The sequence below is a fragment of the Sorghum bicolor genome, chromosome 7 (genome assembly GCF_000003195.3).
Source record: "Sorghum bicolor cultivar BTx623 chromosome 7, Sorghum_bicolor_NCBIv3, whole genome shotgun sequence".
Classification (NCBI taxonomy): domain Eukaryota; kingdom Viridiplantae; phylum Streptophyta; class Magnoliopsida; order Poales; family Poaceae; genus Sorghum; species Sorghum bicolor.
The window spans coordinates 62,638,759-62,665,765 of record NC_012876.2 but is presented as its reverse complement, the minus strand read 5'-3'; the positions used below and the strand labels follow the sequence as shown (position 1 = coordinate 62,665,765).

The following is a 27,007-nucleotide window of genomic DNA, read 5'->3' as shown; positions in this document are numbered from 1 at the left end:
CTGTAGTACTTTTCCCCTGAGATAGAGAAGCCAGCATCTTGGTTATTTTTATTGTGGGGGCTATTTTAGAATTTGCAAAGCAAAAAGTAGACTCTAACAATTGTGTTATCTGCTTTTGTAAAATAAAAAGTTGGCTATCCCTTGATTTTTGGTGGCTATATCTTTTTGAAGATCTTTTCTATTTTACAAAATGGCTAAACAATAGCATTTAGCTACTAATTTTAGCCAAGCTCTTGAAGTTGCTCTAAATTGTTTCGGACAGGCCTTGATCACAGGTTAATCTCGACTTGTTGGATGTCATGGCCCATGGGTCCATGGCAGTATGGCCCACTGTTAGGTGTCAGCCGACAAGTTTTCACCAGCAGAGAGGCTAAAGGGGTACGGATCAACCGGGATTAATGCATGTATCCATCTTCTCCAATAACAAATGGAACACGAAGACGATTTCTTCGTCGATACCTTATTCCATCTCCAGCCAATTTTCTTGGAAAAATCAGAGCAACGTTCGATGCTCGATACCGATACGGCACCTGCAAGCATCTTTAGATTTTGTTCCGGATTGCCAGTTTCCACTCCCAGGCTCTCAGCTACCTTTCTTGGCAACTTGCGATCCATGAGCCGGGACATGTTATTTGCGGTAAGACGTGACATGCCAACAAGGCACAAACAACATGATGTTAGGATGCCTTGTTACCATTTATATAAGCTTGAATGCAGATAAGCAACATCGATGCTATAATAAAAGGTAAAACCAGATATGAACACCCTGCTTTGAGCTCAGAAAAAAATTGGATGCCATTGATATCTTATGTCTCGTGGTTAGAAACAAACATGAGCAAGAAAGCTTCAAAGTTCACAGCTAACAGAAGCCTCTGCCGCCAACCCAACCGTCAGGGCAAGCAAGCAAGCAAGCAATTGTTCTGTTACTTTCAGATGTACCAGCTAGTGGCCAAAAAAAGTGGCACATCGCTCTCCAAAGGGTGCACATGTCCAATCCAATAAAGCTAAATAAAAGCGGCACCCATTACTCCAGTAGAGTGCGGCTTCAGCTGGAAGCTCAGCTCACGCCTCAAGTCTCCAGAATTCAATCCGCTGAAGATGCAGCGCAGCCATCAGCATGATATAGCACACTCATCTTTTTGTTTCATTAGTAGCACATGAATTGAATGAATGAATGAAAAGGAGAAACGTCTTAAGAGACGAGACCTTCCCAACTTTTCCAGAATTAATTACTATCACTAAGGCTACTCCTATTATTATTGATTAAAATTTCAAGAGGCCACCAGATCAGCTAGAGAGTAGAGAGAGAGACCCTTCTTCGCAAAGCTTCGGACCCTCCGTTGCATTGCAGCTCTCATGGCGACACCAACCACCACACCACAAATATGCTACGTGTCTTGCAAGCAAAACCAGCATCTAAAGCCCACTCGCAGCAGCAGCCACCACTGTATTTCGCAGCTTTTCTGTCATATACACTTGCTAAATCTGTGCCCTCCACGGCCAGCTCTACTAAGCATGTAATGTACCGCGGACAGCTGAATTCAGCCAAGCAATATCTGCTCTGAGTTTGTCAGGTCCTTGAGATGGGATCACTCAAGATGACTGAAAAAGCTCCCGGTGCTGCACTGCCAGAGTCTTCATGTGCCTACTTGCTTCAAGAACTCAAGGTACACAAAGTTTTTTGAACAAAACATATATATCACGTTATGCTCTAGCTGAAATGCTTACTAAACTCTGCATGGTGCTTAGATGATATGGGATGAAGTTGGGCAAAACCAAAATGAAAGGGAAAGAATCCTGGAAGAGCTTGAGCAGGAGTGCCAAGAGGTTTACAGAAGAAAAGTAAATAGTGCAAATATGTCTCGGATTCAGCTGCATCAAGCATTAGCTGAATCTGAGGCTGAATTTACCAACCTGCTGCTATCCCTTGGAGAAAGATCATTCCCAGGACGTGTAAACATCCAAATCTTGCGGGTCTCATCATTTATCCATATCTAACAAGAAACGGTTGGAAACTAACCTGAAAACCATTTCTGCAGCCTGAGAAAATGGCAGGCACTCTAAAGGAGCAGCTGAATTCCATTACACCTGCCCTACAAGAAATGCAGATGAGGAAGGAAGCCAGAGTAAAGCAGTTCATGGAAGTTCAAACTGAAATACACAGAATTGCTTCTGAAATTGCAGGACGCTTAGGGAATGAAGCTGTCACTGTGAATGAAGAAGATCTGTCACTAAAGAAACTCGAGGAGTTCCAAAGCGAATTGCAAAGACTGAAAAGAGAGAAGGTATACATGCATCCTTCACTTGATGATAAACATGTACTATCATAAACATTTTATAACACTCCTGGATCTGATTTCAGAATTTTATTTTCTCCAGAGTGATCGTCTCTGCAAAGTGGAAGAATACAAAGTTCTAATTCACAATTTTGCAAAAGTAATGGGAATGGATCCTTTGAAGATACTTGCTAATGTGCACCCAAGGTTGCTAGATGGACCAAATGAGCAACAGACCAAGAATATCAGTGATGACATCCTCAACAAGCTCAATATGACTGTTCAGCAGCTAAAAGAAGAGAAGAGCAATAGAAGGGAAAAGGTGATCTGTCATCCTTCTTGGTAACAACCATTGTAGCCAGTAGCCTCATTTCACTTGATCACAGTGACAGCATGAAAAACAGAGGATACATTCAGGTTATATAAAAGAACCTAATAGCATACTTAGTTCAAGAATAGCATAAAGCAAAATGGCATAATGCATCCAGAAGATACTTCATTGGTCTACTTACATAATGCATCCAGAAGATACTTCATTGGTCTACTTACAAAAATTATCACCTTTGAAGTTTGAACCCATTAATAATGTTAGCATTATCAAGTTATTCTTGTTCCTAGTTCTAACAGGAATATACCATGTGAATATTAAAGAAAAAGTGAGAGAATCTTGAACTGCATTAATATTATTACTAAAGCAGGTATTATTTTGTAGCTCCAAAACCTTGTAAAAGCATTAACAAGCTTATGGAATACTCTGGATACTACTATGGAGGAGCGCCAACCATATGGGCAAATTAAGGTACTCGCAATGACTTCAGTAAATGGAATGTTAGGTCCTGGAAGCCTCACACTTGAGACAATTCAACAGGTAAAGACCAGAGACTAAACTTCATATCAGATATGAATTATGTTAGACAAGTAACTGTCTTGATGCTGATAGATTATTAGTTTTACCATATTGAATGAAACAGGTTGAATCTGAAGTTCAGCGTCTAAATCAGTTGAAGGCAAGCAAAATGAAAGAGCTATTCCTAAAAAAGAGAGCAGAAGTCGATGAAATTTGCAAGAAATCACACATGGACATGCCTTATCAAACAGAAATGGACAAAATAATGAATCTGATAATGTCAGGTGCGTTCGGCACAGTTATATGCCATTATCTTTGTTTCAGTGCTGAAGTATATTTACCATTCTCCAATGCGTTGACTAATATAACTATTTGGGGAATAAATGAACAGGAGATGTGGTCCATGATGATCTATTAAAGACAATGGATGAATATATATACAAAGCAAAAGAGGAGGCCACAAGCCGGAAAGACATAATGGATAAGGTTGAAAAATGGATGGCTTCATGTGATGAAGAGCGGTGGCTAGAAGAATACAGCAGGGTGCACTAGCTGCCTGATGACCATAGTCATAGACATTGCCTTATCTCGAAGTATATTTTTTACTAAGTTGATTATAATTTTCTACAGGATGAACGAAGGTACTCAATAAGCAGAGGAGCACACAAGCACTTAAAAAGGGCAGAGCGTGCTCGAATTATAGTTAACAAAATTCCAGGTATGCATCATATCTACAGAGTAAAATGGAAACTGAAATGCCACATATATTTACTAGAAATTGTGCAGGCTTGGTAGAGCAGTTAATGGCCAAGACACAATTCTGGGAACAGGAGAGAAACAAGATCTTCTACTATGATGAGGTGCGAACTCATTAACTGCAAACATATCCTGATCTGAAATCATCCTTTCAAAATTTGGATTTTAACTTGTCATAAATATTTATCCTAGACTGACCTAGATTGCCCGTGTTTTCTTTTAAAAAACTGTAACTAGTAACTTCTTTTATGGCTTCAGCCCATCTTTGAACTATTATAAACATGATTTTATATTGCTCTACAAAGAACTAAAATTTCATACTTCAGCGGTGCCAAAATACTGAACAAATGTAACAATTTTGGTATTGTAGTGGCACATAGAAGCATTTTAAATTCGAACCTTTATAATTTATGGATAGAGAGGCTAGGTATTTTTGGAAGGGCAGTCACTGGATAAGGTGGCAGCAAGTAAACGTTACCTTCATCAATTCAACCTTCTCCTGTAAATGAATCTTGTGAATATGCTTATTTTGCAACAGCAAACTGAATAACAGAATAAATTATGTGTGCAACATTAAATAGAAAGTACAAAAAAGGTAGGCCACTAAAATCCTGAAGGGAAGCTGTATGGTCATTTCTCATTTCTTATAGTTTGTAGTTATGCTACAGCATCATTGACAACAGCATTTTTCCAAGGCCATCATCTGAGGATATTAAGTACAATAACGAATGCTCCCTCCATTCCAAATTATAGTTCACTATTGCTTTGTCCTAAATCAAATTTATCAAACTTGGACAATTTTTAGACAAATACATTAACATCTACAAGTTTCAATAAATGCACTATCAAGGCATATTTCATGGAGAATTTAATGAAATTAATTTGATGTTGTAGATGTCGGGTGCATTTTTCTATAACTTGATGAAAGTTAGAGATTTCACTTAGGACAAATCTAGTTTGGAACAGAGGTATTAGAATAGTTGGTCTTGAAAGCAAAAGTGACAGTGAAGAGAACATACTTGTAGACTGGTGCTAAGAAGTACTAAAGCAAGGCATGAAAGAAATGGTATCATGTTCAAACCGGCAAAACTATATATTCCATCCCTGTACATAGAAAAACAACCAAGAGGCAGCTTACTAGGACAAACCTATTCCTTAGCATTAAAACGTGGCTGCGTAAAAAAAAGAATTAAAAATTATTGGAGGACAATGCATGAGGGATACATGTTGCCAAAGACAAAATAGATAAGAGTATAAGACTACACTCGACTATCAAAAGTCAAGCAATACCAGGGCGAGAGCCAAAGCAAGTGTCTATACAAGAAAATATTAACGAAATGATTGTGATTCTCAAAGGAAAATTGCAAAATACTGCACTACCAAACAGATCTTATGTTACCATAAACCAATAATTATTTTTTTAAATAGTATTCTATAAATAGCCATACGGACACCACAAAGTAGTACTGGTAAATAAATTAACATATGCAGTAATTCATTCATCATAAGTAAACATTGCACAAACGACCTAACAAAAAACACTGAGGTCTGTATTTGCATGGTTAACTCTTTAGTCTTTACCTGTAAAAACAACCTTCACAGCAAATTTCTGGTATTGGAACCATAATTTGGAACATTTCGTTAAAAAAATCAAATAGACATGAAAGTCAGCTAGAGTGATTATCAAGTACTGATTCCAAATGATAGAAAGTCTTAATTTCTTGAACAAAACTACTAACATAAGCTTTTGCAGCTCCCGCTTCTGGCAATGCTGAAAGACTACATGTTCACACTCAAAGAAAAAGAAGAAGAGAAATACAGGCAACGGGTGAGTAGTTATTAGTCAACTGGTTGATGGTACTGGTAGTCACATAATCTGGCTCATACAGGGGTGCTCAAATAAGGGGTTGCTCTAGGGATTTAGTTCAAAGTCGAACTAAATCCTAAGGATTTGAACTCCAACACCCCTTATCCAAACAGTATCTAAGAATAGAAACCTATTATCAGTCAGGATGACGTTGATTTCATAAACATTTGTTTACAGGAGAATAAAAAGATACAGACTCTACTTGTAAAGAGGCCTGAGAATTCAATAATGTTAAGGCCCAACACAAGCTTCAGTCGTCCATCAAGCAGAGGCTTCAATACGAGTCCTGGCTCCACATCCATCTGGACCAGCCAAGTTTCTGCCAAAGTGCAACTGCCTGACTCAGAGAACTCCCCAGCTGAAAAAGATATGCGTGCAAAAAGAATTAGGAACAGAAGTATGCAGGGCGTGTTGGGAAATAATAGAAGCTGTTCAACCTCTCATGAAGATAAAGCAGAAGTCTCAACTGTGAAGCAAGGCCTTTCACCAATTTAATTTAATTTTTCCCCACTTTAAAAATCTACGGAAATTTGTCTGCCTAACGTGAAGTTGCAACAACCCCCTTAAGCTATTAGAAAAGTGAAGAGAAGTATTTCTGTATGCAGCTTATACCATATTTATATATATTGATGTATGATTCAGTAAAATATGTTATTTTAGCTGTTTTGGACCTTCGGTGCTGAAGTACTAACAGAGATCATCAAATGAAAAGCACAAAAAGGAAAGGTGACTTACCATGTTAGCGGAACAATTCTACGATGTCTGGCAGCATATCAATCATTTCCTTGCAGAGGGTGTGAAAGACGCCAATTAAGATGTGTACGCCCACTTCTATTATGATATAAAACCTGGCAAGCCAATAGTCAATGAGAGAACCGGCTAAACATAAAAACAAAGGAAACACTCGTGGTTCCGCCCAGCCATAAATGGAAATAGTTTATCATATATCAGTCACAGTCCTTCCCTCATCAGGGGCCACATTAGTCAGTTATGCACATCAAGGCAAGAAATCATACATATGTATAATGAATATGAATATCTTCAAACCATGCCCGATTCACATAACCACTAACCAAGCTATTTTACATTTTTTATTTCTTACGTCCTCCGTCCCAAATTATAAGATGTTTTGGCGTTTCTAGATTCATAGCTTTTACTATGTATCAAGACATAACATATATCTAGATGCGTAGCAAAAGCTATGAACCTAGAAAAGCCAAAATGTCTTATAATTTAGAACAGAGGGAGTACTATTCAGTAAACCACATCATCCTCACTAATTGTGTTTTGCTAGGCAACTTTGGTATAATTTACTGGTCTCTCCTGGACTTGAGCACATTGTACCTAGAAGGAACAAGAACTTCACTGATTGGTGGAGAAAAGAAAACAAAAAAATTTGAACAGTAAGATGATCCTGGAAGCATGGGCCTTGTGGCTTCACATCACAGGAAAAGAGTTTTTGACAGTGTGATTCCTTCCCTAGCAACAGCACAGCATTCCTTCAAAGAGGAATCGAGTCTTGCTGCTTCGCTAGTGCTCACTGCTCAAAAACTTTAGGAGCTATTTTTTGGTCGTGGAGAGATGCTAGTGTAAGTGGCTAGAAAGGTCGGGTTGTTTCTTCCTTGTAACAAGGGTTTGAGTGCCCTGTGGTGTTTTTTTCCCCTTGCAACCTTCTCTTGTCTCACAGGTGAGGCATAGGGGTTGCCTTCTATGGGTTTCTATCCCCTTTCTTTCTCTCTATAATATAAAGATACGCAGCTCTGCTGTGTGTTTGAGAAAAAAAAAGTTAACCACATCAATAATAAGATATATTGCATTTCTTCTACTGATTTCAGTTGTTGTAGACCACCAAAACAATCCAAACAATACCTCTTCCAGTATGACATAAGCAACATAAGAAACTAAAAGGCCAAATAAGCAACTCACAACTTTCTGATCACTTCCTCCTGTGCAGAGGTATTCGTCATTAGGGGCTACAGCAACCTGGGATTTATACCATGAAAAATCAATAGCAAAAGAGGTAAGCTGAAGAGCCCCAGAAGTAGAATATCACAATATAGGCTCACCGCATTAGCACATCGAGTATGAGCGACGATATGTCTGACACAAGGTTGACCTAGAGTAACATCCCACATTCCAACACTAAAAGCAGAGCAAATTAGTAGTTAAGCATTTTCATAACTTAAATGCAGATTGATGAAAATGACACAATGTGTATGTCATTGGGTCTCACCTGCCATCACCACTTACAGTAACAAGTACAGGTTCGTTATGCAGCCACTGTGTGGCATTTACCCCCTGATCACCCTCGTCAACATGACTGAACAGACAACAGAGAAGATACTCAAACCCTATACAGAGGTGGATAACAAAACAAAAGGATGCTGCATTGGAAGACAATGAACAGAGTACTATTTAGATTTTATAGCCACAATCTGCAAACCATGTGGTAGGAAACAATGAAGACAGGACATGTTTGTAGTATTAGCAGGGGTTATCAAGTGGTCAAACAACAACACATTTAGTCTCAAACCAGAGGATATTAGCAGGGGTTACCAGTAACCTAGTGGACAAACAACAACAAAGACTTGTAGTCCCGAGCAGGCGGAGTAGGCTAGAGATGAAACCCAACAAAAGCCACCAAGAAAGAAGGTATAAAACTGAAACTAGCAATAGTCGGTCATCATAGTACAAGGGGATACACGCACCAGCCCGTTCCAAGCTTTGCCTAGTATTTTGTTTTTCAAAATATTTAGATTTGACATGAGAAAACAATAATATCTTTTGCCTCAAAAAAATACTTTTTGTACTACAAGTTTATAACACCACATCATAAATGAGCAATGTTTTGGAGTTTGGACATTGGCATGTTCTTCAGAGCACAAATTTTGCACTTTTGGTTAAATATTTATAGAACACAGCAAAAGTAAATAAGTATATGTCCTAAGTTCACTTTAGCATTTGTCCTAGGTCAACAAGCTTATAGAAAAAAATGCATCAACATCTACGATATCAAATTAGTTTCATTACTAGAAACAATCTACATCAGATTACTAGAAACAGCACCATCATGAATCCAGTGAAAAATTAAATTGTAATTCATAGTATAGATGACTTCCACTAGGTTCACAATTGAAGCTCATATAAATTGTCACCAACTTTTCAGGCATAACTAATCACTAGATGCAATAATGATTAGTGCCGCATTTTACATACCCTGGCAGTTGACTTGTGTATTCTGCTGTAGGCATCTGACTACCATGGCTAAAGCAATGTAAAGGCCGAAAAAATCGCATATCTCTGCTTCGTGAAACATCCTTGCTTTGATTTATTGGGACAAGCCTTGTATCCCAAACCAAAGTATTATTTGATGTGCTAGAACCAGAAAAATAGGTGCCACAGTTGCTAAATGAAACAGATGTAACCTGTTGTGAAGCAACATATTTATTATCAGTTCTCACTTCTCAGAGCAGAAATATGTTAGTAACTAAGAGATCAATAAGAAAGATTTCAGTCTCACAAAAGCAATGAAATAATTTCCACATTATCAATCAAAACTATACAGCCCTTAATTCCAACTTCTATGCAACAATACCTCACAACCAGATCCCACTGACAAGTGGCTAATTGCAGAACAAGTACGGATGTCAAATAAGCCAATAGTCCCATCGCCAGAACCTGCATATTGAAAGTAAAGACAAAAATACAGTTCATCATGGCTGCAATATGGGAGATCCCATGTGACAGAAAGGATAAATAACCTGTAATGAGAGTGTTGCCAGCAGGGTTGACTTTAAGGGAAGTAATGTACTGTGACAGAGATATGTTAGTCCTCCATTAACCTCTAAAAGTCATACGTACATAGAAACAAAAGGAGAAGGTACATACAGAGTCACTTGCAGAGAAAGATAAATAAGACTCTGGAGAATCAATATCCCATAATTGTACCACAGCTGAGCCACCATAGTCACAATCGCTTCCACATGCCAGATGATTCTCACTATAGAACTCCATTGTATCAACTGAGGGATAGATCATATCCTGGGACCTACATTAACAAAGATTTACAGGGTTTGAGTCTGGTTTAACAGTTTAAGCATATTGGGATTTTTCACTTTAATCATTTCCATTTTTCCTCTCTAGAAGCTCAGGCCACATAAAGCACTTTAGTTCTCAGCTTAGGAAATTTTCCTCTGTAAAATGCACCCATATATTTTCTACTTTCTATATAACTGTATCAACGTTTTTCCCCCTCAGAAACACGAGAGGTGTGTATCTTTGTATTAAGGAGAGAATAAGGAAACTGTCCCTCACAAAGCAACCACTCTATCTCAATTAGGGGATGAGACGGTTGCAGGAAAAGAAAACGAAATGGTAACAAGCATCAACATTCTTTTTAATAAAATGCACAGTGGGGGCCACCCCTACTGTATTCCCCCTCAAAAACAGGCATCAACATTCAAAATGGGGTGAAAAGCATCATGGATCTCAACTTTTCCTGCATTCTCATCTGGGTCCATGAACTCTCAAAACGACCATCTGGGTCCTTTTAACTTTTGAAATGGTTCATTCGAAGCGAGAATAACTAAATACTGTTGTAAACATTAACAATTTATATTCAACAAAATTCAAAAAGACAAGTTAATATTACACTATAACACAATAACTTATGATACAAAACTTGTAAACTAGGGCAGAACAAGTACTTATAAGGAGAAAAAAACAAAATGGGATGGACAAGAACAAATTCATGTGTTACCTCAAGTTCGAATTTAGATCAGAAGCAAGTTCACCTCTTAAAGCATTCCATAGTAGAAGCTTCCCGTCACCTTTTGCTCCACTAGTGACAACAAGACCTGTAAATGTACACCATGTTGAGATCAAAATAATAAAGAAAAATAGAGATAATTATGATTCATTTAAGAGAAGAAACATAAGGCAAACGAAGAAACCAGTAGAGCTAACACAACACAGAAAGTTATCACCATTATCTGCAGTTAATATATCCTTATCTTCCACAGATGTTGCACGCATCACCCAACAAAATCACTACTCTAGTGAGGCATCAGAACAAAAAATTGAACAGAACAATATGGTACTACATAGGACATAGGAGTCAATCAGCATAAGAATGGAAACGGACATAAGGTTGCTGTATTTTCTTTCCCATGGAAAATCTGCCAGCTCAGCATCAATTGTCTAAGAAAACAACTGTCAAGGGCGTCGACGCCCAAGGTAGCTGGACCGCGGCTACGGAGCTCGTAGCCTCGCTCCGTCCTCGCCGGTGAGGTTTTACCCCTCAGCCGTCGGCTTCGTTGTTGGAGAAGAGGGAGGTAGGGTTTAGGAATAATAATCTTGATTGATCTCAATTGTCCTGGTTACAAGAATATATGGCCTAAGGCCCAAACCAACTAGAGCTAATTGCTCCTACAATTAAGGAACTGAAAGGGAAACTATCCTCTCCATCTAAACCTAGCCACTGGTGGACGCCATGCCGTGCGCCTCACTGGCCACGCACTCCACGCGTTCTGCCGCACGGCGTACGTCGCGGGCCCTTCTACGTCGCGTATAGGTGCGACCCCACATGACAACAACCAACATACAGGAAAAAAAAAGGAGAAAGCTATGAACTAAACAAAATGTAAATAAGACATACAAGATGTAGGAATTTGTGGGATAAAGAGATAAGGTTGATGAAAAGCACACATACATGATTGCCATTTATTCACTGCCATAGCATTTATTTTCTGAGTATGCCCCACTGAATTTTGGTCATCACCACCCAGCGTATAGAGGCAAGAACCGGTAATGCAGTCCCATACCTATTCTCCAGTACAGGAAGACAAGCAATAAACAGTTTTATTCTCACATCAGTTGCAGGGATCGGCAAGGAACAAATCTAGTTACCTTTAATAAATTAGAAGCACAAGACACTACACTTGCTCCTTTGACTGCAAACGCGATAGACTGGATCTGAGAACAATAAGTAGAACTAAGTAACAACACTAGTCAACATGGTAAAAGTAAGCATGAACATGTCAAAAACACTATGACCAAAGAACAACGAAATCCAAAAATAAAACATTCTATTATAATGTGTAATTCAGATTGGTTAGCACTTGCACAACAAATACTCTTATCTGGTTGTATCACATCCACAAACCAGATATGCTTATGAAGTTATGAAACAGTCAGTTTCTCTTTCTCATCATTGTATAGGGCACGTTTAGAAGTAATGTGACAAAGAATTGAAGATGAAGCACAAAATGCAAATATTACAAGTGAAAGGTTCAAGCATGTCATATAGTCACATGACCACCTTTATCATTATTTTCATGGCTGTGGTCTTAACTCGTGAGCTTTTGTCCAGATGTAGGAAGAGATACTAATACTGTAATACAAGCAACAAAAGCAAGGGGATAGAAAGGTATGGATGCACTAGCGAACATACAGAATCTGTAAATGCGTCAAGAAAACTTATTTGGCATACCTTGGTATTGTGGCCTCTAAGCTGAATTGCCCTTCCAGAAAGAAGATTGAAAAGCAGTAATTCATTGGGTGCCTGGATTCATGAAATATTAAATAAACCAAGAGAATAAAGGGTGTGCCCAATAATCAAAGTTCCCACACAAGCTAAAATATTCAAATAATTTAAAATAAGGATAACAAAATATGATTAAGAACAAAGATAAAGGTACTTAAGACAGTACAATAGTGATTTTAACAGTAGTAAGAAATACAAGGTATTCTTGAATAGTAAATGAAACATGAATCATAAATGGCACTAACCTCATTAGAGCTAGAAACAAGCTGAGGCAACCCTTCTGGATGAAATTTTACATCAAGAACTTTGCGGATACCTTGCTGAGGCAGAGCAACATCAAAAAAAGTGTTAGATATTAAAGATTCCAACTTCCACAAGATTCCACTGCCAAATGCATAAGAGATCCTTACCCTGCCATGAGGCTGAGCAGAAGGAGCACTTGACGTATAAGCACATGAAGTTGGACACCAAGATAGGTAACTTTTTCTCACAACATGTACAGCAGGCCCTTCAAACTGGACTGCAGGTGAATTCCATCCTAATTGAAAATCAAGAATAACTCATGATTTTAGGAAAATGAAAAAGGTAGACACAACTTTGAAAAAAAGAACAACTGAGCAATAATCTTTTGATAACAGAACTACAAACAAACGTGCCTTCAAGAAATGGAGTCCATCTTTCACAATTTCGTCCAGCATAACCTCCATAAGAAGCAGCTTGGGAGCAGCTGACACCAGTTTCACGCCCCTCAAGACAGAATAATATATTTTTCTTAATATCTCTATGTGAAACTAGTGGATTAGCATGTCCTTTCCAAATATTGAAATTTCTTGAACCATCACTATTTGAGCTAGTATTTGGTTCATTCCGCAAGATTTCTGCATGGTGTCACCACACTTGGTCAGTTGATACAGATCTGTTGAAACATATTTGGGATTTTATAATAATAGCTTAAAAAGCAAAATTTCATTAAAAACAGATAATTATGGGTTAACATATTCATTTTATGAAAAACAAGTTGTTACACACCAGCATTCCTGGGTGCATCTCGGCATGCTAAGGACATTGTAGCTTAATCTTCACAGTAAAATCAAAATATCCAAGATTAACAGGAATCATGACGCCCTTACAAAATCGATGTAATTTTGTGGTGTGAGCAGTCAAACGTGCAAAAAAAAAAGACAACATAAACAATGGTTTTCTTTATGGCATGGAGATGATGTTAGTAGCTTGTACTTCCAAACCACTGTGTATTAAATATTCTTTACTAAAATTTAGCAGGTAGCTGAAAAGGTACTGCTCAAAGGCTTGAATACAAAAAAAAACCTTCTTTAAAATAAAAATAGCACATATGAGCCAAACAAAAAGAATGTATCTAAGATCAACTGGTAGAAGCTATAATAAGATGATTAATCCTATATTAGGTAAAATGACAAACCTGCTGATGCTTCACTATAACACCATGCAGGTGTAACGATGATAGGGTTTCTCTTCCTCTTATGCCCAGGTTCACTTTCTGGGGCTCCTCCTGGAACTGACTGTTCATTGATAAACACCTTCTTTGCCTCTGAAGGGGCTGAAGCATTTGCAGTAGTGGCCCCTTGTATACTCATGTTAGTCTCTTGATTTGAAAATTCCACATATGATGAATCTGTTTCTTTAATGGCAACAGTACGACATTGCTTTAACAGCACAGCAGTCAATTGGTTCTGCAAGTCTGTCAAACTGAAACACATCAAAGGACATGTTAGCACAAACTATTCACATGTTAACAGATAAATAGTTCAGAGTTAACCACATACAGTTCATATTTGAGCAAAGCTTCTTTCTTTTTGGACAATGACGTCTTCTTATCCCTAAGAGTTGCATTTCCACCTTCAAATCTGCCTGCAGTACTGCTTTGTTGTCTGCATGCACTGACACTGGGAATACCTGCGATTTTCCAGAATGTCATCTTACTTTTCATGGAGACACTAGTAGCACTTCAATAAAATATGTAAATAAATAGAAAGGAAACCTGTCACTGGAGGTATAGTTTTCTGTAATGGCACAATGTTTTCTTCTGGAGTGACTGCAGCGGCAATTGGTCGAACTGTGGCTCTAGCCGCAGAAAGTTGCAGAGTCTGCAAATCAAGAGTCAGCTTTTGTAGTCCCTTGCCAGGATGTCAAGCGCCAGTTTAGAACTCATAGAAATTAGGGGGAAAAATATTTCTTGCAGAAACCATCAAATGGTCAAGAAAACGACGTGTACCTTTGGCAGCTTTCCCTTCTTTTTTAGCATCTTCAAGTGCATCCTCTGGGTGTAGTGAATCAAATGATATTTTGAATGTTTCTCAACCAGCCTGTCCATTATCTTTGGGTTCGATGTAAGCCAGTCTGATATCTGCTGTGTAGCAACTAGTGAGTCCAGCTCAAGAGATTCCAACCACTGGTACACTGGCTTCCATAGATCAGTTCGCTGGAACCTGTACGGGAATGCGCTCTGGTCTGCATCTAAAATCTGACAAAGAATAAAATAAAAGTGACCATGCCAAAGTTTTGTTGATCAATATGGCCTTATAGGGCTAGAATACAAGCATGTATCAAACACATATGGACAAGGATAGTTCCATCAGTGCTATCATGCAGAAGCAGCAGACTGCATGAAGTACAGAGCTCCGAATTGAACTATTTGACACGGGAGTTTAACATTCAAAGAAACTAATCATGAAACTAAACTAGCTAGTATTATACAACTATGAATTCCAAGAGCTGAAAAATGTTGGCCTTTGCTGCCTTTCTGTTACAACCCCATAGTAACCATTCAATTCTCTACGACTGAGCAAGAGAGTAACCCCAGATCAGAGGTCATTGGATTGATGCAGGATTAGACCACACCCCCAATCACCAAATTTGATGAATAAAAATTAAAAAAACAAAAAAAAAACAGATAAAGCACGCAAGCCGATTAATTTCATCAACTCGACAACCGGGGGAGTCACATGATAATTCGTAAACAGGTGAGGTGTAGTGAGGTTACCTGGTCGCCGCGGAGAGCGAGGAGGCGCTGGTGTAGCTGGGAGCGGGGGAGGGAGGGGAGCTCGGGTCGGTGCACGTCGATGTAGGCGTCGACCTCGGGCTCGGTGGGCGGCCGTCCGTCGGGGAAGGACTCTAGCCAGGCTCGCGCGGCGATCTCCCATGGGTGCGGCGGCCGCGTCGAAGAGGAGGAAGGCGGCGCGGCGGGGGTTTGCGGTTGCAGAGGGGTCGGGTTCGGGGGCGTGGCCGGGGCGGTCCCGCCGGGACCGGGGCCGGGGCCGGGCGTTTGGGGGTGGAACGGCGCGGGGACGGGGAAGGGCAGCGGCGCGTCCGGCGGGAGCGCGCGGAGCGGGAGGATGGCCTGCGGCTCCGGCATTCGCGGCGGCGGAGGTGCGTCGGAGCCTGGTGCCCTGGTGGGTTTTGGGGGGTTTGCTTGTGCTGTGCGCCTGTGCGGGTGTGCTTGACAGCTCGAGAGAAATGTGAAATTGAAGCAGTTCTTTATTTCGAGGTGAAATGGAAGGCGTAATAACTGCAAAGCCAGGAAACTCTTCTCTGCATGCATGTTTGGGAATTTTGACAAACTCGTAAATAAAGCTTTTAAATATAGTAGAATGCTGTTCACATCTTTAGTTTGTTTTTTTTTCAGGATATGTTGTCTTCATGATGATCAATTCGGTTCAAAGCTTTCAAGACATTGGATTTGGCGAGCTGCACCACGTCAAAGAATCCAGTGGCACAACACAAAACAAAAGGTACCATTTGCAGTTTTGCACTGAGTCAGACTAGGACCAGGATTATACTCTCTTCTCTTAAAAATAGACTGCGGTTCCATTCGAGATACAGCCATACAAGTAGAGGAACAATTTGAGCACATTACATACCAGTAGTTTTCCAATCTACAAGAAATCGAAACCAACCAAAGAAGTTGAAAACATAGTGAACAATATTGTGAGTTGTGACAGGTCACTGTGTGTCTATGTGTAACTTCCACCTTGCACTAATCTTGTCGTCTGATTCGTGAAGAAGTTAGCCATTCTACCGCTTGCACTTTGCCTTCGCCATTTTCTTCCTTTTCTTCTTCTCGGCCTTTGGGATCTTGGTCTTGCGAGCCTCCCTCTTCTCTTCCTTCACTTTCTTCTTGTTTTCCTTCCGAGCAGCCTTCCTTTCCTCGGGTCCCATCTTGGGATCAACCTCGTGCCACGAATCATCTTCATCGGAACTCGAGCAAGATTCGCTATCTTCCTCCTCTGCCTCCACTTTATTTTGTGCCGATTGTTCTTGCTTTTGCTCCTGCCCCTTTTCAACGTGTGTGTTTTTAGTCCGTACAAATCCTAACAAAGGCTGGTCATAAAGCTTATCTGCTGTAGGCTCATAGCCAGAGGATGAGCGTTGCATTATTGACATGTTGACAATATCTGCCTCACACTGCTTCACATAATCCAGCGTCTATGCAAAGAAATCGATTACATTAGTATTACGCATGGTATTGGAAACAATAAAAGGAACAGAATAAGGTACAGGCAGTAGAAACTAGTGAGATATCTAGGAGAAATCATGCCCTATGCACTACAGCCAAAACATAGCAAGTACAAGTGAGCTCTATCAGCAGAATCTGCTATTAATAAGATATTAATGATTGAATGAAGCTATTAAGATGTTAATGATTGAGTGAAGCTATTAAGATGTGTGAAGCACTGAAGCTACATTCACGGCACTGCCAAGCCGATGAGAATACTGAACTAATCTTACCTGCACCATGACCGTTGGAGTAATTTCATCACCGTTTGGAACTGCACCTCCATTTTCCAAAATTTTTTGCTGAACCTGTGATTACAATACAATATTGTTAATAAACCAGATTGTGCCCGTAGCTTTTATAAAGTGATGGTAACGACGAAAGTGTGGCACGCTCAGACAAAAATACCTTTTCCAGGTAATCATCGACATCTTCATCAGAAATGCTTTGATCAATAACAAAATTAAATAAATCGGTTACTGTCATGACAGGAACACCTCGTTTTTTAAAGAAGTCCTGTGTAGTGTTGAACATATCAGTCACAGGAATTTATGAGTATATATATGCGGTGATGGGTTCAACTTTCACTTACAGAAACATGCAAGCAATCTTCCTTCAGAAAGTCCAAAGCTGAAGGGTGGTCTAGATCAACGGATTGCGAAACATCAATAATGTACAGGTGGCCCTGGACAACAGGTAGATCAGAATGGAGATAAGGAACAGTTGACCTGAAAAGTAAAATATGTTGGAAAAGGGTTTATTTAACAGGAGTTTAAGTGTTTAACTACCTCAAAATATAGAATGTTGTATTCACTCAAATCACCATGGACCAGTTTGCATTTTTGGTAGAGAGTCCGCATTGTTGTAATTATCTGAAAAAAAAAGGTCCAGTAAGTAATATGAGAAAACTGAAAATAATACATATACAATGAATTCTAACATTAAAATAAATCTAAACTGAAAAGAGATAATTTTATGCATACACATCAGCCATCGTAAAAGGGATAGCTTGCCGCAAAGAATCATCTCTAAAACTTCTAAAATGGTTTTCATATGTGAGCAGTATCATCACATAAACTTCGGCAGCTGGTGAAAAATTGTAGATTACCATCATAAACCGGTCTGAACTACAACTGCCCCCAAACAAAGTTTTATTTACACAATCCCAATTATTTTCAAATCCATAAAAACAACGACCCCAGCCCCATTTGTATTTGTGGACTAGACTACAATTTTCCTAACATGCACCAATGAATAATTGACAAGGGGCATGAATAAGTCAGAAAATGAGCACAAGGTTGTTTGTACCATCATCAATCACAACTCCCAAACAACAAGCAATATTCAAGACTAATATTATGGTCCGTAGAGGAAACAGTATTTGGTTTTCAAATTCGAACCATGCAAGTGGATTATGAATACTAAAAGATAATGGTTCAGATCTTTACTTAGGCTCCCTAATGTTACTAATTTGATAAGAGATTTAATTTAACTATCGTGTAGCTCAAATTTGCAGCTTTCTTTTTGTTTTATGCTTTATATCAAAAGGATATGCAAAAATGCAGCAAACTCCCTACAAGCTATCTTTGGTCACTGACCAGATATGCATAGCACACGTCAATCCAACAACTGCAAAGTTGCAACTGTGCTGTCTGAAATATCGTGTACCTCAAAGTAACTTTCACGCAACTTGTCATCTGACAAAGCAGCGTCCTTGAGACGAGGAGCAGCCCAACCTCCTTTCCCTGATATCAAATCAACTTATTAGGGTGCATTCAGCAATACAATTAGAAGTACTATTGTAATGCAAGCAAGCTTAGCAAGTTACCAGCTTAAACATTATTAAGTCGACAAGTATCTGGTAGGCAAACACTAATATAAATTTTACCTATGAATTCCATCACCAATACATGAAGCCTCAGGAGTAACGGTACAGGGCATCGGATTCCAGCTGCCCTCACTCTGTAACAAGTGCAAAGAAAAGAATGGAACCATATATCAGAACCAATGCCTGCCGATTTGCGTGACTAGCAAGGGATATTCAATGAATTGATAAGTAAGGTCATTCTTTGGTTAAAAGAATCCCACCGTAGAAGATTTCTCATTTCCTTTTCAGCCCAGGTCTTAACCATTTTCCGAGGATTATGCTTGCAGTAACCATGTCTAAAACGGTAATCTCCTTGAACATATCGGTCTCTATCCCTGCAATAATAAATAATACATTCTCTTACCATGCATACATTTTGAGATCAAATAATGTATATGTATACAAGTACCAAAAGGGAAAATAGCATAATCACATAATCAGAATTTCTGCAGTAGGTTTCAACAAGTATCCATAGTTGGAAATAAACAATCATTGAAATGTAATCTTACTTAAAAACAAGGACAGAGGTTTTGTAGACTTTGATTGCAAGCTCCTGACCATCCGTCTTTGTTGCATGATAGACATTTGCCTGCCCATAGATAGGATTAACGTTGGCCATGTTAATAATTATACTCAATCAGAATTCAGGAAAATAGAGATCTGTAACTAGCAGGTCAAGGAGCATATAAATCTTCTACCTACAGAAGGAGCTGTGTATTCATTATGTTTCTAGGTACACAATAGAAGAAGTCATTCCAATATGCACTGTAACTTAAAGCTACCTCTTTCCCTGTAGAAATGCAGCCATTTATGTTATTAAAGACACCACGGTTTAACATCTTAAATAGAACCATGCGCGTTCTTGGGTCAATAGCCTGCATATATAAACAAAAAACATTCAGAGTTCAGAAATGATTCAATTGGAATAACCTTCATTAGATTTAGGTAAGCCAACTCATACACCCTTTTTTAAGGCATTTAAATACACTAAGCATCAAGAATAGCATAGTTAACACTCGTATAAAGGAAGAAACTTCTGCCTCCCAATTGTAGGTATACATCAAGCCATGGATAGTAAAAACAAAGGCAGTAAGGTAAGGTCTGATGAAAATTGGCAATTTACAGGCCAATAATTAGAATAATAATTAGAATATTCCAACTAGAGAAGTTCTGCTCATTTTTATAATGCATCCGACCCTTGGACCATTTGGATCAAATACCAGAGTGGTTTGGGTTTTTGGAAATGCTACATCAAAGGTAGAACATGAGGTTAAATGAACTAATTAACTAAAACAAATTCTTATCATGTACAGCATAAATCCAATCAAAACAGATATACAATAAATTTTTGGCTCGGATGCCCTTCTCAGTTCCCACAGCGGCACAGGGGGAAAAACACCATCACCTAGCTGAGAACATTTTACAAACCTGTTCCACTGTAGCACGATCAGCCTTCTCAGTGTTCCTTATTTTTCCAATCGCTGTGTCCCTTATGCTATCCCTGATTGCAGTTGTGACGGAATTTGACATCCCCACATTCATCCTACCTTCCCATTCCTGAATCATTAAGAGCAAATCACAAGAAACAATTAACACAAACCACGGAAACACTCAATGTGCATGTCATGCATTCACGCAAATATCTCATGAGTTAAAGTGCTCTAACTGTGTGTACTATATAAGCATCCTATCCTTTTAGACGTGCTCCAAACTGGTACAGTATATACATAGAACCTAAACTTGGAACTGTTATATAGATTGTCGAGTCTCATGTCACCACAGGATTACCACCATATTTCAGTAAACCCAGCTCCTAAGTCCTATCTCTCTCAAATTTAAATGCTTTCGTAGGTCACAACACCAGCTACTTCGAACACTGAATGTAAAAGCTGTATACCTCCAAGGGGGTAGCACGAATGTGCGAGGCCAGCTTCTGGGTGCGGTTAGAGAGCGGCTGGAGCGGGCGGGAAAGCACACCGCCGTGTGCGTTGGGCCTGCGCGCCGCAGCCCCGCCTCCGGAGGCCGAGAAGGCGCCGGAGGGCCGAGCTGAGCCGTCAGGGCCCTCCACTGCGTCGAGCCAGTCCAGAGCTTCGCCGACCTCGTTGTCGGAATCATCATCGAAGTCGGAGTCGGACCACTCCTCCTCAGCGTCCGACTTCACGAGGGCCATCGGAGTAGAGCTGGGAACAATAGAGAGGAGGAGGGCTTGTCGTGTCACGTTGCCGGCGGTGGCGGTGGCGGTGGCGGCGGTAGAGAAGAGAAGAGAGAACGGGCGAGAGGCAGGGCCAGGGCGAAACCCTCACTTCGAGTTCGAGAAGGCCTCTAGTATCCTCATTTATTTTGGGCCGCAGTTCCGGCCCAAGCGGTATGGCTATCGAGCCCAACTTCGTAAATATATTGGGCCACTCGGCCGGGAATGAGAAAATGGGCCTAGAAGGTCCGGGTTTGTACATGGGCCTTCTCTATTTCTTGGTGAGGTTACCCTACCTGGATGGAACGACGTCATCTTTCTTTCGCGACGAGGAGAGAGGAATCCCCCGTTTTCCTCCGAGCTCGGACGGCAACGGCTGGCTTCCATGGCCGCCGCAGACCCGGCCACCGCGGCCTCCTCCTTCTCCCAGTTCTCCTTCCGCCGCGCCGTCTGCCCCTCCCCGCTCCGCGTCCGCTTCTCGCGGCCCCATCCGCCCGCTCGGCTCCGCGTCTCCTCCACCACCGTCGTTGCTCTCCACAAGCGCAACCCCAAGCGGCTCAAGTACGCCGCCCAGCGCCAGTTCTCGGTACTTTCTGCCTCAACCGCGTGCTCTTCTTTCTTTCGTTTTTCTTTTTTTTTACCTCTCCGCAACAACGCTCGCCTTTGCGGGATTTGTGGCGCTGACTGCTAAGAACAGTCTCTTTGGTGGCTGATTTTGCGCGCGCGAAGAGAGGGGATGCCGGGATGCTGCGGGTGGAGGTGGAGCCCTCCGGCGAGGACTTCTGGAAGCTCGACCCTATTATCGACCTCATCAATCGCGGCGCCGTCGGGGTGATCCCTACTGACACCGTGTACGCTGCTCGATGCTTCAGTTGGGCCTTTTTAAGTTCCATACTAAATTCACATACTCCAACAGCAATTTTTTGAGCATTTACTGCCAATTTCTATGCGATTGTGGTAATCACATAAGTTCTGTAATGATGAAACAATGATTTCAGCATTTACAAGTATTTTGTCATAAGCTCAAATTCAGTGGAACAAAGCTGCTTCAAAACAAAGCACATGTAGCAAAATTATTACATAAGATTGATAAGTTGCATATGTGCATTTTTCCTACTTTTTCTGTGGGTTTTGTTGACTGTGTTCCTACAGGCGTGATTATTATATTCTTAATCGTACTATATTTTATCTTTGAACTATGCTTGGTTGACCACAAATAACATGGGATCGTACTTCTGACAGCTACTCCATCGTCTGCGACCTGAGTAACAATGAATCTATTGAGCGCCTTCGCAGGTAAATTCATTGTTTTGATCATTTTGGTCTGATAATTGATCAAGTCCAATGTTTGCTCGCAATCCTAGGCATGAAACAAACCAAGCTCTAACCAGTACTATATGCTTGGTATCGATGCAGACTGAAAGGCATTGGAGACTCAAAGGCAAGATTATCAGGGCTATAAAGTGAATTTGGGTCAACATGTTTCTGCAACGAATATGACTTGCAGAGCATAGTACCCATCTGCATCATGTACCATGTTCTTATACTCATGCTGAATTATGCAGCCTCTCAGCATCCTGTGCCGCTCATTACGTGATATCGATACCTACACAACAGGATTTCCTCGAGGCACCAACCAAGGGCAAGCTAACATTTTCCGTGCTGTCAAGCGTGCAATACCTGGGCCTGTAAGGATATCCGTTACTCACCTTGTATTATGGTCTGCTCTTGATTACTTCACGAGTATAAGATGATTATTTGCATCTTCTGGACTTCTGCAGTACACATTTATTTTACCTGCAACCAAGCAATTTCCTAAACAGTGCATAAAGCATGGTTCTTCCACAAGGTATGCAAAAAGGAGGCAGGTCGGCGTCCGAATTCCAGATGATCCCATCTGCCAGGCAATATTGCAAAATCTTGATGAACCTTTGATCTGCACAAGGTTTGTAGTACATCTCAACTCTTCCTTTACTTTTGCTTTCTGCTCCTACTTGTTGCCAATTAGGATTGTAGAGTATAAGATTGTAGGATCTGGTACTGAAAATGCAGTACGGTAGTATATCTTCCATGTTGCTGGATATTGATTTGATCAAACTTTTATGAGTACTTGATTCTGTGCTTACATGTTATGGTAGAAAATACCTCAGACACCATCAGAGGGCCAGGACAGGCGCCTGAACACTAACAGCGTGATCATAGGAAGAGTGATTGAGCACTTGCTCCTTTTGGCAGTCATCAAAAGTTTAGGAAAGAATGCAGCATTGCTTGTAAACACTATATATAGTGTGTAATCAAAGGAATAAAGAAAGCAAATTACAATCAATCTAGACTCATCTCCCTTCTCCATTGTCTCACCTCCCTGCTGATCGGCTATCACCACCTTCCACCACGGGTAGGAAGCCGGTGGCCGAATGGTCAGCGACCACCCATAGCAATCTCATCCAGTCAGTTCCCCACGGACGTGACATTACATGTATGACCATTCTCAGTACCTCACAATGTATGCCACATGGCTTCATGTCTCTCGTAGTCTGGTGTAACTAGATTAAATAAAAAGTTGGTATTTTGCTTGAAATTATATAAGAATTTCATGTGCATTCTTAGCATGTAGAGGAATTGGTTATGATAAAAAAAATAGATATCATGTTGTCACCTTGCCATTTGCAAGTTCCATAATGATTCATTTCCTTTATTGACAGTGTCAAATATCTATCGGAGGATGAATGGATACTTGATCCAGTAATCATTGCTGATCTTTATGAGCCACTGGTATCTTCTTCCATCTCAACGTCGTAACTGAAATTGTATTCTCATTTTTCATACAGCCATCATAGTTTTACACTTATCTTTAGAGCAAGTTATCCAGTAATCTGTACTGTTGTTATCTGTAGTTCCCTTATATGTAGTACAAATACTGGTGATTGTTTAGTAAAGTATCATACTGAAAAAAGTTTCCCGTCTGACACCTCTTTCTATCAGTTGCAGCATCGCGCATTTTTATTTTCAAACAATTGTTTGCCTGGAGAGTGCCAATCACTCAGGCTTATGGAAGTGTTTTAGAAAAAATGTATTTCGAGTAGCTGCAGTTACTAACAAATATCATATTGATGTAATTTTGATTTTCATATACCCATAAAATGGTAACAGATCACTGCAAGCAGCTAGTTAAACCATCGAGTGTTTTGATGTCCAGCTGTATCCCAAATCATTCTTACAAGAGTAGGTCTGAAAGATGTTTGGCAAGCATCATATGTTTCAATGTTTCAAATTTCCAGGGGCTTGATTTTATTGTTGATGGTGGACCTAGAATTGCTGATCCTTCTACCGTGGTGGATATGATGGGAACAAACCCTACTATAATTCGTCAGGGAAAGGTAAGCATTTGATATCTGGGCCTTTTGACTGTGATTATTTAGCCCTTCTACTTATTTTAAGGTAAGCATTATGTATCACCACCTTTTGCTCGTGCATTGTTGACCCCATCTACGTATTGTATGTAACCCTGTTTGTTTTAAGTTGAATAAATATAGGGGCTTGCCTTACTGTTTGTCTTAAAAAAAACGAAATGCACTAGGACTTCAAAAAAGGTTTATGATATAGTGTTCCTCCAGGTACCTTTTTTTAGTGAATCACAGTACAGTGCTGAAAACGTCTGGATGCTTTTTTTTTTAAGAAAGCATTTAGCATATTAAAGCATGACCCATTACCCATAATACTTGTCTGTGTCACTCTGTTATGTATTTGATTCTACTGCGGGGATCCTGTTAATCAGTATGATAATGCAAAGTCTTTTCTGTGCTTACATTTGTTTGACACAATTTTTCTCTTGCTTTAGGGCCCAATGCTGGATTGGATGGTAGCAAAAGATGAAGAGGAGGAGGAGACACAATCGATGTTTGCTTTTAAAGCAGCTTGAAATTTGCCTCGCCCTGACCTGCACTTTGCGATGGTTCCCCCAACCGAACCGAAGCGTCTTCTTTTGGCTGCATAGGATGTTAGCACTTAGCAGTAGCATATATCGAACACGGACTGCGTGCTGTAAATATGCAAGGTGATGTAGGAGTATCTGCGAGCTTGCAGAATTTGTCCAGTAGTGACATTTTTGCTGGAGATCATGGAAAGTTTGCTGCTGGCTCTGTTTAACTTCTTGTCGTGTACACTTGACGCTGTTTCCATCCTGGAAGGTTGCATATCTATGCTAACTCCTGCTTCTCTGATGCAGATCAGTGCAGAAGATCTAGTAATTCTATAGGGTAACCCGTATTGGGGTAACTGTCATTCTTGTTCACCCGGATACCCGATAATACAAGTGCAACGCCTGTCAAACCAGCGCGCAGCCGCTGTCCCGGGAACTTGTAACTTGCATTGGAAGGGTGCCTTGAAAACACACAACACTGAGTACTGTAGCCAGAGCTCTCGGGAGATCTGGCCCATAAGATAAACGGTGCTCTAGCCAGAGGTCTCGGGAGATATCAGATCTGGCCCATACGGTTTTGGTGTGGACTGGATCATCCGGTGTGAGGCTAACAACTTGTTTTGTTTTCGAATATCCTATGATCCTATATTGGAAAATCGGATGACCTGTTTGCATATCGAGGGGTATATTTGCCTATATCACCCACCTCCTTCCCAGGGTGGCGACTCCTATGATTTGCAAGCCTTCCTTGCAACTTGTGTGAGCTCTCCCAACGCTCTCTTTTTTAGATTGAGGATCTGTTTGGAACGCAGAAATTTCACATGATTTATATAGGAATTTCACAGAAAATAGTTTAATTTCACAAGAAAAACTTAGAAACATGGGGAAAAAAATCATGTGTTCCAAATTTGGACCGGGTGATTTCGAGTTAGAGAGCTACAAAGAGCACAATAATTTTTTTTAGGTAACAGAAAAGAGTTTTGGCTTCATACTTCTTTAGCGAAAAAGAATCTGTCCACATATGACAAGCACATCCAAAGAAAAACAAGTTCTAAATCATTGATCAATCTGAAAGATAAAGCACCATTCATGTGATGCAAAGAACATCATGGCCCTTGTTTCTACTCTCAAGAAGCGGACATGCCTCTATGATCTGCTCCTTGTAGTCATATACAAGTGTTGCGATTAAGTGCAAAGAACATCTTGGGTTTAAGTTTGCAGATGATTAACTAGTACAAAAGGATTTTCAAAGACGGAAAAAATTTTGACTTTTAAAGGCGGACACTACATCCACCTCTAACACACATGATCATGTCTTTGATGATTAGAACCCATGAATTTTCGCACATATAACACTTCTTTACCACAAGACTACACACTCATTTGTGATTATTATATAAGATAACTATCCTTTCTATAAACATTTCATAATCTTGTATCGTATATTTCAGTACACCTAAATAATTTCGAATGAAAAAAGTTTCAACTACAAAGTTTTAGGTCTTGTTAAGCTCTACAATTTTGATACAGGGTGTGTCTTCATCCAAGATTGTTTGAAAAAATATCAAAATTTTGAATATCAAAATATGTAAATTTTAAAAATATTTCAGACTCTAAACAACTTCAAATAAAAAAATTATCAAGAACAAACAAGTGCAATATATTTGGGACTACCACTACAGCTTTGGTATTACCCATGTAATCAAGGTGGTTTGGAAATTATAATATTTGAACTTTAAAGTCTAAGAACTAAAAACATATATTTTGGACTCTAAACAACTTTAAATTAAAAAATGTTTTAACTACAAAGTTTTATATATTGAGAACTACAAGTTTTGTATAGACCATGTCAACATCCAAGTTTGTTCAAACAAATTAAATTTCAAAATAGTTTCAAACCAACATCTTCATAACTACAAAATTATGTATCGCATTGAGAGTACACCTTTGATATAAAAGTTCATCTTCATCTAACTTCATATAGAAAAGTTATGTTGATGCAACTATAGTTATAGTGATGGGCCTGTCAAGGTACCTGTCTTAGAGACAAACTCTTAGAATGGCTACCTCTGTTAATTGGGATTTTTAGAGATGACTGTTCTAAGAGGAATACCTTTGTAAATCATTCATTGAAAGAGACAGTTACCTTAGGATACTCGTAACCTGCCTCTATAAATGATTAATAGAGGCGGATGTTTGCCTAGAGGCC

At 39.8% G+C, this 27,007-nt stretch overlaps 4 protein-coding genes across 4 annotated transcripts; 2 read left to right on the top strand and 2 right to left on the bottom strand.

Moving 5' to 3' along the window:
- On the top strand, positions 1,390-6,420 carry LOC8060953 (65-kDa microtubule-associated protein 8). The gene is made up of 11 exons (XM_002445772.2): positions 1,390-1,667; positions 1,750-1,953; positions 2,040-2,285; positions 2,380-2,598; positions 2,989-3,144; positions 3,248-3,407; positions 3,515-3,666; positions 3,754-3,841; positions 3,910-3,983; positions 5,633-5,707; positions 5,924-6,420. Exons 1-11 carry the CDS (start codon positions 1,584-1,586, stop codon positions 6,239-6,241), a joined length of 1,776 nt encoding a protein of 591 aa, XP_002445817.1. The 5' UTR covers positions 1,390-1,583; the 3' UTR covers positions 6,242-6,420.
- LOC8060952 lies at positions 5,696-15,776 on the bottom strand. The gene is made up of 21 exons (XM_021464686.1): positions 15,310-15,776; positions 14,542-14,790; positions 14,308-14,413; positions 14,093-14,222; positions 13,729-14,015; positions 12,947-13,168; positions 12,701-12,828; positions 12,536-12,610; positions 12,237-12,308; positions 11,654-11,719; positions 11,457-11,568; positions 10,506-10,602; positions 9,635-9,794; positions 9,508-9,556; positions 9,342-9,424; positions 8,963-9,171; positions 7,980-8,066; positions 7,813-7,888; positions 7,673-7,729; positions 6,482-6,594; positions 5,696-6,104 (listed from the first exon to the last, which is right to left on the bottom strand). Exons 1-20 carry the CDS (start codon positions 15,679-15,681, stop codon positions 6,520-6,522), a joined length of 2,712 nt encoding a protein of 903 aa, XP_021320361.1. The 5' UTR covers positions 15,682-15,776; the 3' UTR covers positions 5,696-6,104; positions 6,482-6,519.
- Positions 16,079-20,998, bottom strand: LOC8060614 (serine/threonine-protein kinase RIO1). The gene is made up of 12 exons (XM_002444654.2): positions 20,586-20,998; positions 20,117-20,245; positions 19,471-19,563; positions 19,198-19,277; positions 18,910-19,023; positions 18,710-18,783; positions 18,490-18,566; positions 17,610-17,693; positions 17,414-17,506; positions 17,230-17,337; positions 17,055-17,129; positions 16,079-16,751 (listed from the first exon to the last, which is right to left on the bottom strand). The coding sequence occupies exons 1-12, from the start codon at positions 20,856-20,858 to the stop codon at positions 16,341-16,343; spliced, it is 1,611 nt and encodes a 536-aa protein (XP_002444699.1). The 5' UTR covers positions 20,859-20,998; the 3' UTR covers positions 16,079-16,340.
- On the top strand, positions 21,175-25,099 carry LOC8060613 (uncharacterized protein YciO). The gene is made up of 9 exons (XM_002445771.2): positions 21,175-21,465; positions 21,609-21,730; positions 22,122-22,175; positions 22,296-22,320; positions 22,445-22,567; positions 22,661-22,824; positions 23,582-23,651; positions 24,158-24,256; positions 24,718-25,099. The coding sequence occupies exons 1-9, from the start codon at positions 21,265-21,267 to the stop codon at positions 24,796-24,798; spliced, it is 939 nt and encodes a 312-aa protein (XP_002445816.1). The 5' UTR covers positions 21,175-21,264; the 3' UTR covers positions 24,799-25,099.